This window comes from Poecilia reticulata, chromosome 8 (genome assembly GCF_904066995.2).
Source record: "Poecilia reticulata chromosome 8, P_reticulata-male-v2, whole genome shotgun sequence".
NCBI classification, from domain to species: Eukaryota; Metazoa; Chordata; class Actinopteri; order Cyprinodontiformes; family Poeciliidae; genus Poecilia; species Poecilia reticulata.
In genome coordinates this window covers 19,739,822-19,755,573 of record NC_088837.1, presented here as the reverse complement: position 1 = coordinate 19,755,573, position 15,752 = coordinate 19,739,822, and the positions used below count along the sequence as shown (strand labels likewise).

The 15,752-nt window shown below is 39.2% G+C and overlaps 1 protein-coding gene across 1 annotated transcript in view; it reads left to right on the top strand.

Moving 5' to 3' along the window:
• plekhh3 (pleckstrin homology, MyTH4 and FERM domain containing H3) overlaps positions 1–15,752 on the top strand; it is a 40,544-nt gene continuing 24,792 nt past the window's right edge. The window contains exons 1-2 of the mRNA XM_081610157.1: positions 1–691; positions 6,576–6,631. Of these exons, the coding sequence (XP_081466283.1) occupies positions 557–691; positions 6,576–6,631 (191 nt within the window). The 5' untranslated portion in view covers positions 1–556. The remainder of the gene's footprint in view (positions 692–6,575; positions 6,632–15,752) is intronic.

Sequence of the window (15,752 nt, the reverse complement as noted above, 5' to 3'; positions counted from 1 at the left end):
GGGCTGAGGTCAGTGGGCGTGGCCTCTGTCTCCACACCATCCTGACCCAGCTGCTGCACGCTTTTGTTCAAACTCAGAAGTCAGTTAGTGTGGAGCAGAGGTGCTCCTTCAAGCCTCTCAACTAATGTGCGTACAAGATGCCGAGGAAGACGTTATAGCTTAAGCTTACAGCAGCGCCGGAGGAGGAGGATTCGTGATCGTTTTACTTTTGTTTTGTTTCGGATTTATGAAGTTTAAAAAGTGCCTTGGATAAAACAGCTGGAATCGTGAAGGAAGCTGATTGGTTTCCCTCGAATCCCTTTCCTGTTGGACTATGACTGCTAAAATACACAGACTCTAAAGATTTTCCTTTGATTCCTTTTTTTTTTTTTTTTTTTTTTTTTTGTTAGCCAGAAGGGGGAGATTAGGCTTATATGCTTCCCCCCCAACTTCTTCGCTGGATCTCTATGGAGAACGCACGCCGTCTGCTCTCACGCAAACCCAGGAGTCACTTGCGGCGTGAACGTTGAATCCACCGACCTGGAGAGCAGAAAACGACACATTTAACCGCATTTGAATGCCTGTGCAAGGAGTTTGCTGGTTTTTGTGCTGCAGGCAGGGCTTCAGTTTGCTGGGACGGGACTATGGGGAGAAAGAGGAGGAAGAATCGTTTGAGTTGCGCAACAAGGAGGACTTGACTCCCAATGGACGGGTAAAAAAAAAAAAAAAAAAAAAAAATCACCACTCGCTCTTCTAATACTAAATGTTCATGAGTGATGAAAAACACTTTATTGCTTGTTTTTTTAAATTTATTTATTTATTTTTTAAAAAGCATTTTAGGGATATTTGAACTGATTAGCCGGCTTGAAATTCGTTATTCTTAAAAAGTTTACTGGAATTTTAAAGTGTGATAAGAAATTTAGCCTTTTGTCTTTATATTCTCACATATGTCGGCACCTCCAGAGAGCCCAGACTAATTATTTTTATCCAACTTAAATTTTAATAAAAATGTCAACCCCCCCGCCCCCAGAAAAAAAAACCCCCAGCAAGGAATGATGATAGTGTGCACAAAATGAATGTGAACACCAAAGTAGTTGGTGGTATTTAAGTTTTTTTATGTTTATTTTAAGCATCTAAGTAAAATTAGATAAGTGTTTGCACTACTGTTTTTACAACGGTATAAATAAATAATACTGCTTTTGTATTACAAGGACAATATTACAGTGATGAATACACATTTTTGGCACATTTCTTATCAAGATGACACAACCAGTGGGGGTTGAGATTTAGTATCTTGAACATAAAGATTTAACATCACATGTTCTCATATAGGACAACAAAAGTTCATTCAGATAGCCAGTAATATTCTTGGTTAGTGGAGCATGTAATATATTGAAATATATTAACCTTCCATGCATGCATTAAAATAGTCCGATGTGACATATCAGCAGATTGCAATTATATATTTTGTGCAACATAATTTTTTTTAAATCAAGTTTAAGATATCTTTAGAAATGTACTCAAACCACATTTGACAAGTACTGCACTACAAACAGAGCGTGCCTTTTTTTGTCCCAAACATTCAACATCACTTCTACTAATGTTTCACTCTTATATGAGAATATGGAAGTTTAACTGCTAACTGCATGCTAGCTCTTAAATCTGACATACTGGTCGGCTCTCCCTATGTGCTCTTTATGTTTTGCTAGAGTAAAAAATAAAAAATTAAAACCTGTTGCTGCTCAGTTTGACGTTCAGGTTTGCACGGTCTCCAAAGCTTGTGCAACATTGAGCAATCAGACTTGCACATGCTCTGATGCAAGCTATAAAACTCAGAGAGTTGAACTGAGCTTGTGTGCTTGGCCTCCATCCGCTCAGTTGCAAGTAAGACTACGGCCTTGTCTCCTCTCTGTAATGCTAGTCATCTGATCAGGCACAGAGAGTTCAGCATTGTCCGCCCACTTGTGAGGGGCATTGTTGCCTTGCAGTGAGGTTGTCCTTTTCTGTATGTATCTGTTTATGTACAGTGCCTTAGACAAATCCACCATCAAGTGCTTGTTGGGATTTTGTGCTTTTGTACTTGTTTTTTTCTCACCCTTTCAGTATGTGCTTTCTACTACTTCTCAGTGTCACCGCAAACCAAATCAGGTATATAAATATAGAGTCAGTTATTTTATGGGCAGACTTGAGTTTTTAGTGCTGTGAAGACGCCTCAAAAAGCATATCCTACCTTTCTGTTTATTGGCCTCTGTGTGTGCTTGCAACCACCAGCACAGCACTATAGCTATTTGCATGAAAACGTTTGAGGAAGATAAGTTTACACAGTTACTGGCTCAACAGAAGTCTTGACTGCACCAGCAACTCTTAGATAAGAGCAACATCTGTTGATTGGCGAGGTGTTGGTGTATAACCCACCTCATTGTCCTTTTAGCCTGCCATCTGGCTGGCTATTGGTGGTTGGAGGAATCTAAACTGTGCCTCATATCTGGAATCAATACAAGATCCTTGCAGGATGTCTAAGTGGAGATGACTTCCTCATTTTGACTGTAATTTTCCCAGATCTCGATAAAATGCAACCTCAGCTCCTCACAAAAGCATTGGTTTAATGTTTGTTGGATTGTGGACGGGTTGGTTGAGAACAGTGGCGACTAAATGACTGAGCTTAGACAGATTTCTGAACTTAAAGTGATGCTTGACTTGATTTGGGGTGTACAAGTCACAACCCAGCTTTTTGTTATTCAAAATGAAACCTAAAAACATTTGTCATTTGACTTTCAGCTGTCAGGAGATAATTTCATGATTATGTAACATTTAGCACTATCAAAATGTGTTTGAACTATTGATTTCAGTCTTATGAGGAAATTATTTAAGAAATGGCGGTGAAACAAGCGTGTCACTCATATGCAATGCTAGATGCTCCTGTGGGCAAATTTATTGTAAGTGCTCTCAGTTGATGCCAATTAAAGGACAAATTTAGGTTCAATTCAAGGTTGTTGTTTTTTTTTTCTAGTGGTACGTGAAAGACCATGTCCAGCTCTCAGCAGTTACCATTGTTGACAATCGTAATACTCTTTTATAGGCAGTCAACTCAGATTTATGAGCCTTTTCTTTGTCTTTTGATTGTCCTGCGTTACCTACTCGATCAGACCCCCCACATTGATTTATGGTTGGAAAGATTCATGAATATAAATTGACTTACCATGAGAGATAAAATGCTTATCTTCATGATGGATCTCTTTGTCTTCTGTCATGTGGTGTATTCCATTTATCCGATTACTTCTTAATGGAAAGAACCACTTTAGCATAAGAACTGAAGCTGTTTTGTCTAGTAATCAAAAGCAGTGAAGTACTTGTTTGAGATGCAAACCTTATGATAAATAAATCAAATTGCTATGGGAGTTACTCATTCTTAAATTGTGGATGCTTTTGGTAATTTGAGGAATTTAGGAAAATCCTGCTTTCCCTTGCTTTGTGTAGCTGGTACATTTTATAACACTTTGTCAAGATCCAATGCTTTCCCAATAATTAGATAGCCTCCTTATGGCAACGGACTTGCATGTCATGAATTGCTGCTCTTCATTTTCTTTTAGTGATATGGACAGAGTGAAGGCTTGTCACACAAAGTTAATGTTGCTGTAATGTAAATGTCTTCTCTTCCCATGAGTCCTGACAGAACATTAAGTTCTGCAAACATACATGTGGGCAGTTGGTGAAATTTTGTCTTTCACTTTCAGTCGAAAGCATCCTGAGGTGAGTGAATCATCTGAACAGAGTAGAAAGAAATAATGGGATGTTACTCATAATTTCCGGGGATATTTGTGTTGCAGCATCGGCAGTTCTGGAGCAGTGGAGGTCATGGGGGGTATACATGAGTTGTTTGATACTAATAGGTTGGCATTTTCTGACATTTCCAAAATATCTGTGGTAATCTGGTAAATTTGGTGATCAGATTGTCTATGTATGTTTCTGTTGCATGATGTCTCCCTATGCCGTTGAAATGAAAGGAAGATGAACAGTAGTTTGATGAGGGTAATAGAGCTACATTTTCAGGCAGCAAGTTGGCAGCAAGTGTGTGTGTGTGTTGTTCCTCTGCCTTCACAACACCAAATTACCCAGTTTTGTAGGCCTTTCCCCAAGATTGACCACACTGACCCACAGAACTGGTGGAGTCTCACCCCTCTAGACTTTCAATATCCTCACCGCAAGCGGCTTTGTTTGCCAACACACTGCCAGGAGGGATGCCATGATCAGTGGCATTTCAAGTACCAAGGCCATGTTTGCCAGTTTTCTTCCCTCTCTGGGGATGGAACAATGAGTCAAAGTTGATTCATGTGAAATTTTGCTCCTTAAGAGTAGAAGGCCATGTCATAACCTTTTCCTCTTGATGTTTACAGTTCTCATTCAAAGAAGCAGCTCCTCAGCAGCTGCCCAAACAGTCCCACTGAGCTGAATGCTTCCACTGTTTGGGCAGCTTGGCACTTGGTTTTGGACACGACATCTATCATTCACTTTTCTTTCCATGTTTGAAACTCCTTTGCTGTTTAGTCACGTTCACCAGTAAACTACTACCGCTCAGTGTGTTGGCCTTGGCAGCTGTGAGTGCGGATTGGAACACTGCCGCACATCTTGTTTTCAGTACAGTCCAGCTTTGGAGGACGAGTGGATCCCGTTAACCATCAAAACTGCCCTCTGCCTTCAGAGGTGTCATGGTAGGCTGGTTTATATTTGGTTTCCGTTGCGTCTCTGCCTCACCACCTCTAGGCCACACATCTGGTCTTCAGGCTGACACTAGCAGAGCCCAAGCATTTCCTACTGGTTACTCAGCCTCCCAGGAGAACTGAAGGGAAAGAGAAAGAGAGCAAGAGAGTAGACTGTGGAAAGCAAGAGCGGAAGTAAGCCACAAAATGAACACATCAGGGCATCTTTCCCTCTTTTCCTTTACGCTCTGCTCTAGTCTGGGGTGATTCATCCTCTGCCCTTCCAAAAGGGAGATTTTTTTTTTTTGCTTCTTTTTTTTTTATTTTTTGCAAAGGCTCTGCATCGCACGCTATCTTTGTTCCTCATCCCACAGCACATTAAGTGTATTGGACATGTTGTTTCTGTGAATTGTCACGTTTTGTGAGGGCTGGCTCAAAAAATTACTGTCTTTAGTCACTATATTATTGATGATGTACTCTGTTTATATACTGAAATTACAGCTTGCCTGTCCCTGATGTGATTCATTTTGATTTGTTGTTTTTGGTCGCTCTATCGAGTTCTGTTCTCTGTGGCTGTGGGCTTGACTAAATCATTTCAGTGTATGGCAACAAGCAGGGGCAGAGGATTACAGTCTGTCTTCCATTCATAAGTCACTTACTAACGGTGTTCAGTTGTCCTTGCTTGTCTGGTTTTCCATTTACAGTACCACCTTTTAGTTAAACATTAGTGAAATGTCATTATCTATTTCCTAATCATTTCCTCATTTGCCCCAGAAACCATTAGTCTTTAAAAGTATATGAAGATTCAATACCAGCCTCTAAAACTGCAATATATGTTTACTTTGTTATTTTTGAAGGACCCAAAAAGAAGCAGTAGAAGGTTTTTGTGGCGAAATAGCTAAACTTAGGACAGTTTGCCCAGTAGTAAAGTGTGGTGTGTGAACTGTGAGGGGCCCAGAGCTGACCTGGATAATGTTTCAGGTAGGCCTGGGTTGTGCCGTGGCAGCCGCAGGAGCTGGCTCAAGGCTGTGGTTTGCAGAGACAACAAGTCAGGCCGCGGGGACACACAGCATTGCCTTGCACACCGGGGAATCGGTCCAAACTGCACACTGGCAGGCTCTGATGTCTGATGGGGTTTTCCAAGGTCAGGTTGAAACTCCAGGAGCTGAATCACTGTGAATGGAAACATCCTTTCCTATCTTCTGCTGAGTGAAGAAGATTGGGAATAAAAATGCTCATTGTTCAAACAATAAAATATATATATTTTTTTATGTCTGGCAGTATAATGCTGTTTAGACAGACGGCCTGCCTATTTTAGAGTTCACTTAGCACTGACTTCTCAGAATGAGTTTATGGAGTTTAGAATAAATGGTCTCCTTTCTGATATTTGGCATGTGATGCAGAGCTGGGGGTTTGATTTCACTTGTTGGAGTACCAGTAAGTTTAATAAGTGCTGTTAATGTAGAGCCAATGCAGGGGTCTCTTTCTTAAAAAACATTAAGGCATCTGTTTCTGTTATGTTCTTACGAAAGAGGTTATTTTTAGCTAAATGTTCCAGAGAAATGGCCAGTCTGAATTAAAGCATTCTGGGGTGTGAAGATTGGGGAGCATGCAATCGCAGCACAAAAGACCCCTCTGTTCTTAGCTCTTACACTAATTTAGCCTGTTTTGCATGCCATATTTCTCTTCACAAGCATACCACTTGCAAGTGTTAGCCAAGCATTACAGGAACAGTGCAGCTACGTGCTTAGATTGCCAGGAACAACTGCATGAGCTGCTGTAGCACGGACTCTGAAGGCAAACCGCTTAGGGATCACTCCAACATTTGGATAGTTCCAAGTACAGACTATAAGATCTATTTACATGTTTGTTTGTTTTTTCTCTGTCTTCTGTTTACAGACTCCAACTGAGGTGACAGTTTCTCAGCCTACTTGTGCAGCCATTGGAACAAACGGGTAAGAAAAGGGAAATAATTCCTTCCAAAAAATTTTCAGAAGTAATAGTTTCCTCTTTTTACTTGCATGCTTCCCCTCGACTGCTCGGGGATTTCTACATTTATCCAGAGCTTGGCCCATTTGTCACTACTTCATTTTTCACTTCCTCTACAGCATTTCATGAGGTATATTTATGATTTAGATCCATTTGTCAGTTGTGTGTCTATTTGAATCTATATGATAGTGACTTATCTATTTATTTTTCAGGCTTCCATAAAGCCAATCACCTTAAGAATTGAAAGGCTGTTGACCCAAAGTGTAAATCCATCCAGAAGTAGTGCTAGATGTCTGATAATTTTGACTTTTGGGGGGTCAAAACAATTCTGACAATATATTTGTACTTGTCAATTTTTTTAATTATAACAATGACATTCAATAATATTTAATCTCCATTAATTTTAATTAATATTCAATTGCCTGCTTGTGTGTAATCAATGGGGGTCTTGCTGCAGAGGCTGTTGTCATGAGGTCTTGAACTTTTGCCTTGGATTGAGAATTTCTCATGGAGGGGTTTGAAGTTTGAATCTGCTCTCTGCTGCCACACTGGAGACTGAATTACAAGCTACACCTCAGCCAAAGTTTTAAAATCGGGGAATATGTCTCCAATTAGAACTGATTAAAGATGGAAAATATTTGGTTGATGTGACCTCTGCTTGCATCTAACAAATAACACTGTGCCTTAAAAAATAGTTTATTCCTCGTGACCTTTCTTACATATCGGCTTCTAATGTGAAGTAGAATGACACAAATGCACAATACAACAAAGGTAGGAAGACCTATTAAAAAGAAAAGTATTATTATATTCAACAAATAGAAAGCAATGGTTGAAGAAGGCTGTATGGAGTCCATTTTATCATATGTGGAGGACTAGGCAAACATATGGACCAGGATGCTCTGGTGAGATGAGACACCAGACTTCCTGACCCGTGTGAAAAAGAACAAAAGTAACACTAGACATCAACATGGTGATGATGATGATGGCATCATGCTGTGGGGAAGCTTTTCTTCAGTTAAGCTGTGACAGGCTTGATGCTGAGGTTCACCTGCCAGCAGGGCAAAAACAGATGGTTCAGGAATATGAAAGCATATTCAAATGTTAGAATTGGCCAATCAAAGTCCAGATCCAAAATGCATTGAATTTTGTCGTCGTATCAAGACAAACTTGATACTAATTCTTTGACAAAACACTAACAGTGAAAAAGAGCAATTCATGAATGACTTGAGGGAGATATTTTTTGTCTGCGATCGCAGACAGTGATGTAGTTGACTTTTGCGTTTCTGTATCTCTGGCATCATGCCCTCATCTCTCCTCCATCTTCCACATTTAGTCTCTACTGTACATCCGCTGACTTGCAGGCAATGAGTCACTGAGCCTGACGTGTAAAACTATCTCACGCCACGAATGAACAGACGAGGGGTCTGCAACAACTCCTAACAAAAATCGAGCCGCCTGAGGAAGTGGCTTGGTAGAAACATTTAGCCGGAGTCAGACAGGACATGCCGTGTCTCGAGGCTTGGAAGAGAAAAAACGTGAAAAGAAAAAAAGTGAAGACGATGTGACTCAGTCCTGTCCCATTAGCACTCCCCATGGAGGCGTGGCTTGGACGTGTACATGTCATTTCTAGAGTGTAGTGGCAGTGGCTGTGGCCTTGGGCGACAGCATAATTAACTGGTTTTGAAGGGAGTGTGTTAAAAGCCTGGCTGTAATCATCACACCTAGTGGAGAGGAGAGGTTAGAGAACGTATCACTTGGTCATTACCTGACCAAAAGGAGGACACACCCAGACGTTCAGTTGTATGAAGGAAATGATGAGTAAAGCCATGATAGGTCTGAACTTTGTAATGAAACAAGAGGTGCCACATTCATTTATTTACGTCCTGTTTGACAGGCAAGGCAGGTTAGGTATAGTTTTGCATTTATAAAACTAATCACTGGTGACACGTTACAGGTGGGGATATTATATTGAAAATAACTCGATTCTACTTACAAACTGATGTTCTTTGTTGTAGAGTAAAATGTGGGTAGTTCTAAGTCAAAAATAAGTTTGATATACTCAACAAATTATGTTGGTACACAAACAAGTTATGTAAAATCTCCTGGTTTGTTTTTACATCTTCAGAACAAGCAACAAAATTCCAAAAATGAACATGAGCATCTCTACGTTAATAATAAAATGTTATCCTTTTAGTTTTAATACTGCATCTAATCCTTGTTTTCATTGCTTAGTGTGCTATTTTTGTCCTACCAGAGCTGCTTAAAATAACAGGCCTTATCAAAGAATGTCTATAGCAACTTCTAACATGTTGACTGACAATATTTGTCCTAATCCAAAAAGATTTCATTTATTTTCAAATCAGTCCTTTTGCACAGTGCCAATCCCCTACAAAGGTCACCTTAAGGCACAAATCCAATTCATGTTTTGTTATATATAACATTAAATTAATGGAATGTAGTAGAAGTCCATGTTAAACCAGTTCAAACAAGTCTTGTCCACTTCAATTCATTCAGCTCTCTGACTATTTCAGTGCAGATCTGTTTAATTTAGTTAAGTTCAATGCATTTTATTTCACCGTTGTCCAGACTTACCTTTTTTAATTCAGCCCAAACCATCACAGTCAAGTCCAATTCCAATCCTAATTCCAATTCATTCCAATCTATGGAACTTCAGTTCAGTCTAACTCAGGTGAAGATAAGAACAGCTAAATCCAATCCCAAATTAGCCTAGTCCAAACCTGCCCAGCTTAATTCACTTTCCGACCAGTTGACTTCAATCCAGATCAATACTGCCAAAACATTACTTCCCTGATAACTCCAGACACAACTAGTTCAACTACATCCAAAACAACACAGCCGTGTTCGGTCTGCTTCAACTAATTATAGTGATCCAGTACAGTCAGTTAGTAGAGTTAGCAAAAATTGTCTAAGGAAACCAGCAGACCTTTTTGTATATGAATGGAAACAAAACACTACAAGCAGAATCTGATCATGGAAATGCTTTTTTTGTTGTCTTTTTTGTGTTTTGTTCTGAAATGGAAAGCAAACTAATATGGTGTGGTCACAGAGAGCCATTGTAAAGTTTGAGTGATTGTCTTGTTTCTTCTGGTAGCTAGCACACACTCTGTTTTTGGACTTTGCTCACACTCACATTTGTCTTTCACCATCACAACTTGTATTCCAACTTCTACCACTTGGCCTTCTTCTCGGGTTCCTTCTCATGGCTTGGCCAAGGCAGAGTACTAATTGTACCCTGATGAAAAATCTGAAGATTGAATTTCTTCTTCATTTTCGGTGTGCTATGGCTTGGTAGATGGTTGTAATTGGATGCCCCATGGTCTTTGCATAAAACAATTATTTGCATAGAAATTATAGATGTGGATTTCTTGTGTGGTTTTTAATGCACAACTTAATGTTGGTCCTACTTATGATATCTATAATATACAGTATGGAGATTTTTATTTCCCTTCTCTCTATCGTAAAATTTATTGCTGACAGCACACACTTCTGGACTCACAAACTCAGACTTCCTGTCACACACCCCTCTGCCTCTGGTCTCAAAACATGACTTTTTTTTCTCTCTACCCCTCTCCCTTCTCTGCAGAGTCCAGAATTTCTTGGCAGTGGTCTTAAGTAAACAGTGTATTTTTAGCTGGGAGGTCGTATAGGCCCATTCTTAATCACCACATTCCCATTTTCCCACCAGCCTAGTTTCAAGCAGAGGCTTATTTGGCTAGCCCCTGCCCTGCTGAAGGAAGAGAAAGGGAATGGATAAGGAAAGAGACTCATCTCTTCCAAGATAATAATGATTTTTAATGCAAAACACTCTGTATTAAGATAAATGTGTCTGGAGTTAGTCATTTATCCTTGATAGTGCTTTTTTTCTAATACAGCAAATCTTCCTGATTACAATTTATTAGGGTTTTATATGAGCGGCCAGCCCAAATTAGACCATAAATGTGAAGAGGAAGAAAAAGGATGATTTTTTTTTTTTTCAGAAATAACAAAATCTCTAGAATAGGATAAGTATTTGTTTTCAGCCCTTTTGGTTGTGATACCCCAAAGTAAAATTCAGTTCAAAAAAGTGCCTTCAGAAATCACATAATGGGTACGTGTGCATCAGTATGTAATGTCAGTACAAATTGACATTAAATATCTTCTGTGAAGCCCTTAAAGGTTTGCTGGAGAACATTAGTGAACCAACTGCATCATAACGACCAAGACATACAGCAAAAAGACCAGGGATGATTTGAAGTTTTAAGCAGAGAGCTGATGGAAAACAATGTAGCAAACTTTTGGCATCTGGAGGAACACTGCTCCATCAGTCATCAAAAAACAGAGCATGACCCAGCTGCAGGCTTTCCCAGGTATGGCAATCCACTTAAGCTTACAGGCTCGGCACATTAATCAGAAAGGAAGCCAAGAGGCCGATGGCAACTCTGGAGGAGCTACAGAGATCCACCGCTCAGATAAGAGAATTTGTTGACAGGACATGATTAGTATGGGCCCCAACTATCATGTGGAAGAAGCTGCTTTGGTTAGATAAGACCAAAACAAAACATTTGGCCTACTTGCAACATATATGTTGTGTATGAAGCTAATAGAGTAAGTAATGCAAAGCACATGATCAGCACGACGTTGCTGGTCGCTTTTCTTCAGCGGGGACAGGGAAGTGACATGGGAGGGAAGATGGAACTAAACGCAAGGCAATCCTGGAATAACATTTGTTGGAAGTTCCAAATAACTAGAGATTGAGGCGAAGGTTCACTGTCCAACAGGACAACAACCCAAAACTAATCAAGCCTACAATCCTAAAAGGAAATGTAGAATTATATCAAAGCATATTCGTGTGTAAAAATGGTGCAGTCAAATGACAGTGGTAAGAGCTAGAAACTGTTTTTCAAATATTATCTACATGTAACCAGACTATAATTCAAGAGCTTGAACATTTTTTAAACATTGGCAAAAACTTTAATCTTCAAATGTATGAGACATACCACAAAAGACTTATAGATTTGTGCCTTTTTACTTTATGTAAAACCCCAATTAAATACAATGCTGTCTGTGGTATTACCATGAGGAACTGTGGGAAATCTCAACGGGGTATAAATACTTTTTCAATGATCTAGATCTAAATATATGTATGTGGTTTAAAGACATTCCTTTAGTTTATCTGAGCATCATAAATTTTCGCAGCTCCGCATGCTGTTGCATTTAAAAGGCTCTGCTCTGCATGCCAGGACATGTTTCAATTGCGGTCACTATGGCCCGAGAGCAAGGACGGCACTTTTCTAACTTTAATTAATGCCACTACTTCATGATTAAACCCTGGACTGAAATCAATTACCCATCACTTCTGGAGCTACTGCCAGAGTGAGGGTCACAAACTCATTGGCTTATGCATATTGCTAAGTTTAAAGTGTGTCACTACTGCTGATGTCACCATTGCAAAGTGTGAAATGTCTGCTCTTAATTTGGTCATTAGGTGTGATGACCTATTTGGAATATGTGGTTAAAGCCTGTGTGTGGTTGATTTGATCCAATCCATGACCTTTTGGGCAAGTGCATTGATCTGGTAGTTGGCACCACAAAGAGTTTGTGAAATACAGATAGCAGTTTATCTCTTTTTCAAATTATACAACCACACTAGCAAAAATTAGTTGTTTTTCTTCTTTAAACCAACTATGGACTGTTAATTTGGCATGTTTTATTTGATTTTTCCAGCTGGTTGATTCAATCTAAAATGCTGAGTTTTGAAGAGTGACTGTACAAAAAAACGGATAAAAAGCATCGTCGCCGTCTAAAATTCATGACCCAGTTACTCGCCAAAATCTGGAACTATTGCTGCTAATTTCATGTCGTCAACCTCATCACGACAGAGGGGGAAGTGAGAATTTGTGAGACTTCTGTTCAGGACAGCTCGACAGTCACAGCCTGTTCCCTTATGAGCTTAGCTGCTAGCATGAGCGCTGATATTTAATACAACATGAGCTACAGACAAAAATTTTTTTGCAAGTTATAAAGTACATACCAGGATTTACTTCCTGTGCTAATTTCACTTCCAAATGTAATAAAACATTGGTTCTACATGTTCCGAATTTCTGACTTTCTAAAAACCTATTTGCCTTTTATTATCTTCTTGAATTTGAACAGCCAAAGTGTTAAAGTAAAACATTTAATTTGATATGTTCATTTTATCCTAAGCTATACCAAGTTTCAAGTTTTAACCCTTTTCTTGTATGTCAGTGGAAAGTTTTAAATGAACCCCTCTACTTTACAGGAAAGGAAAATGGTTACTATTACTAGTTATTTTATTGTAACTTGTCACTGATAAATCTGCTGTATAATCCAAATTATAGCTTTATAATCTTTTCATCTATTGCGAGATAGATCAAGTACAGCTTTTGGTACCTTGGCATTTAGGTTCAAGCATGTGCTACGATGTTTGCCGTACCACCCTAGCTAAAACCTTGACCCTTAACCTGAACGGTCACCACATTGACCGACACTGTGAGAAAATATTGAGTAAATACAAAATGGCTTTCAAAGGAGAAGTGAAAAAGCTATCCATTCTGGTTCTATGTAAAAATCTAATTACTTTCCTCATTAAATCACTAAATAACTTTGATTTAACCCTCTTTTGTTTTTTTGCTTATTGTAAAGCTGAGTTCAGTTGAACTGTCCACACCCAGGCCTAATTACTGTCAGGCCTGTAGAATAAGAAATCCTTTAAATAGAACCTGTCTGACAACATGACGTAGCCCAAAAGATCGTAAAAAGCAATGCATAGTTTCCTAATCTATAGAAACTACCTAGCAAAATTCATTGACATCAGTCAATCTGGAAAGGATTGCAAAGCATCTTCCAAGGTCTTGAGTCTCCAGGGCACCATGGTGGGGCATTATACTCAATTGGACAAACAAGAAAGTGTTATGTCCTTCCCCAAAATTACTCCAAAAGGGCATTGATGAGTCATGCAAAAGATTCCAAAGAAAATTAGACCAAGAAGTTTAGTCAGTGTTCATGAATTTAGCAATAAATAAGAGGCTGGGGGAAAAATTCATGCATGGGCAAAAAGTACTTTTTGGAACAAACCTCTCTCCCACATTTGCCCCAAGACATTTTAACGATCTCCAAGACTTTCAGCAAAGTATTTTCTAGACTGGTGAGATAAGAGTAGAAATTGGAAAGATGTGTGCCTTGTTAAAGCTTGCGTAAACCACAGGACTTCAGGAAGGGAGCATCACACTGGCAATCACACATGGTGGTTGGTTGACGGTCAACAATTCTGATCTTTAGCAGAAAGTCCTGTGGAGAATATTAGTTCATCAGTCCGTGACCTTGACCTTTGAAATTCTACATTTAAATACGGTTCACATGAATTTGGCATAACTTTAAAAACCCTCTTCTTGCTTGCAAAGCAAGAAGCTGGATTATAACAATTCAGTTGCAAACGCATACATACCATCTGTACTTGCCGGTCTCTGCACACACACCTGCATGCGACCCAAACGACCATGTTGGCATGCCGACAGGGACCGTAATCAGGGTAGTGCCAGATCCATAGCGGAAAAACATGGTTAGATCATGAGCAAAAAAACGCATAACGGCTACAAAACGTATTTTAAAGAAATACAGCAAGGATAACTGTGCTGTTTTTTTTCTATCCTCATAGACGAGCAGAATTTAAAAATTACATTGATATTCTGCAACTTTCTTCTTTCTCTTCTTTTCTTCTCCTCCTACGAGTATACGGTGTACAAACCAGGACATGTCTGCCCCCCTTGGACACTGTAGTGAAAACTGTACATCTCTATTGAAATGTGATTATGCAGCTGAGCTAAGAATAGTAACAGGGACACATGTTAATCTGCAAGGTCCAAGTGGCTCATGTCCATGGGCACAGCAAAGTATGTCAAGAACTTTAGTTTTTATCTCATATCTGTGAGTTCTCAATCACAACCATATACCTAGTTTCAGTAGACCCTCACTTGTGTAACGCAGTACAGATTTTGTTACATATAAGAATAGTGGCTTAGACATTATTATAGGTGAAACTGAGAGTGAAAATGCTCATATGTGCCTCTTTATTACACACTAGCTTGCTTCTCCCCATTTCTGATGTGGCTCGTTGACTGTTGGTCCACATTCTTAAAGGTCCACGCAAAACCTACACAACAGTCATTCTCCCAGTTCATAGAAAAATAAAATTCGCTTCTCTAAATCTGCCACTGAACTTTGATTTTTCTTCTCTTTTTTTTGATGGATAGGAAGCCTTTTTTATTTCAGGAAGCCTCTTTGTCATAGCCAACTGTTTTCTGTTTTGCATTTGTGGAAAAGAGAGAGAAGCCAATGCTTGTACATCAAAAACTATTATATACTGTAGCTTTCCTGTCTCACTGATGCAAGAAAATTGTATGAGATTCTATGTTTTGTAGTGGATTCCATTTTGTTTTTAACCACATGGTGGAAATCAAGCAATCCTACATTTCTCACGCATCGTGAATGGCAACAATATAGTTTCTTAACTCTTTTTTTTTTCTTGTCAAATCTTACTTTTTACATATTAAACTATAAATATTTGAGACTAGATGGTAGGAAAGGTTTCATTTTCTTCCTGTATTTCCACATAGCTTCCACCTGCTTGAGCTGATTAGTTTTCTTAAAGACTTAGTATGTATGCACACACCATCTTTCGAGTAATATCCACCTGAAACTGTTAAATCAATAAACATGAAACGGCATTCAAGTTTCCAGAGCTTCCAGTAAATCTCGTTCCAACTGAACCTGATGGTTCCCAGATATAATCAAGTGCACCTGCAAGTTTCTTCGGGATGCATTTGTTTCACTGATCTTGTTTTATTTTGTGAGTTTAAACAAATATAAGCGGTTCATTTTGGCTGACCTGTGTTATTAAACCGGTGGCCCTGCCAGGAGTTTATTTACTCATCTGATTTAATCTCCGGGATCCTGTATGCCAGCATTTTCCATTTCACTTTCTTAAACTGTCATTTTCATTGTTGCACAGCTCTCTGCTGTAGCATAACAACAAACATGTTGGCGTCTCTCAAAGTACAACCACTAAGA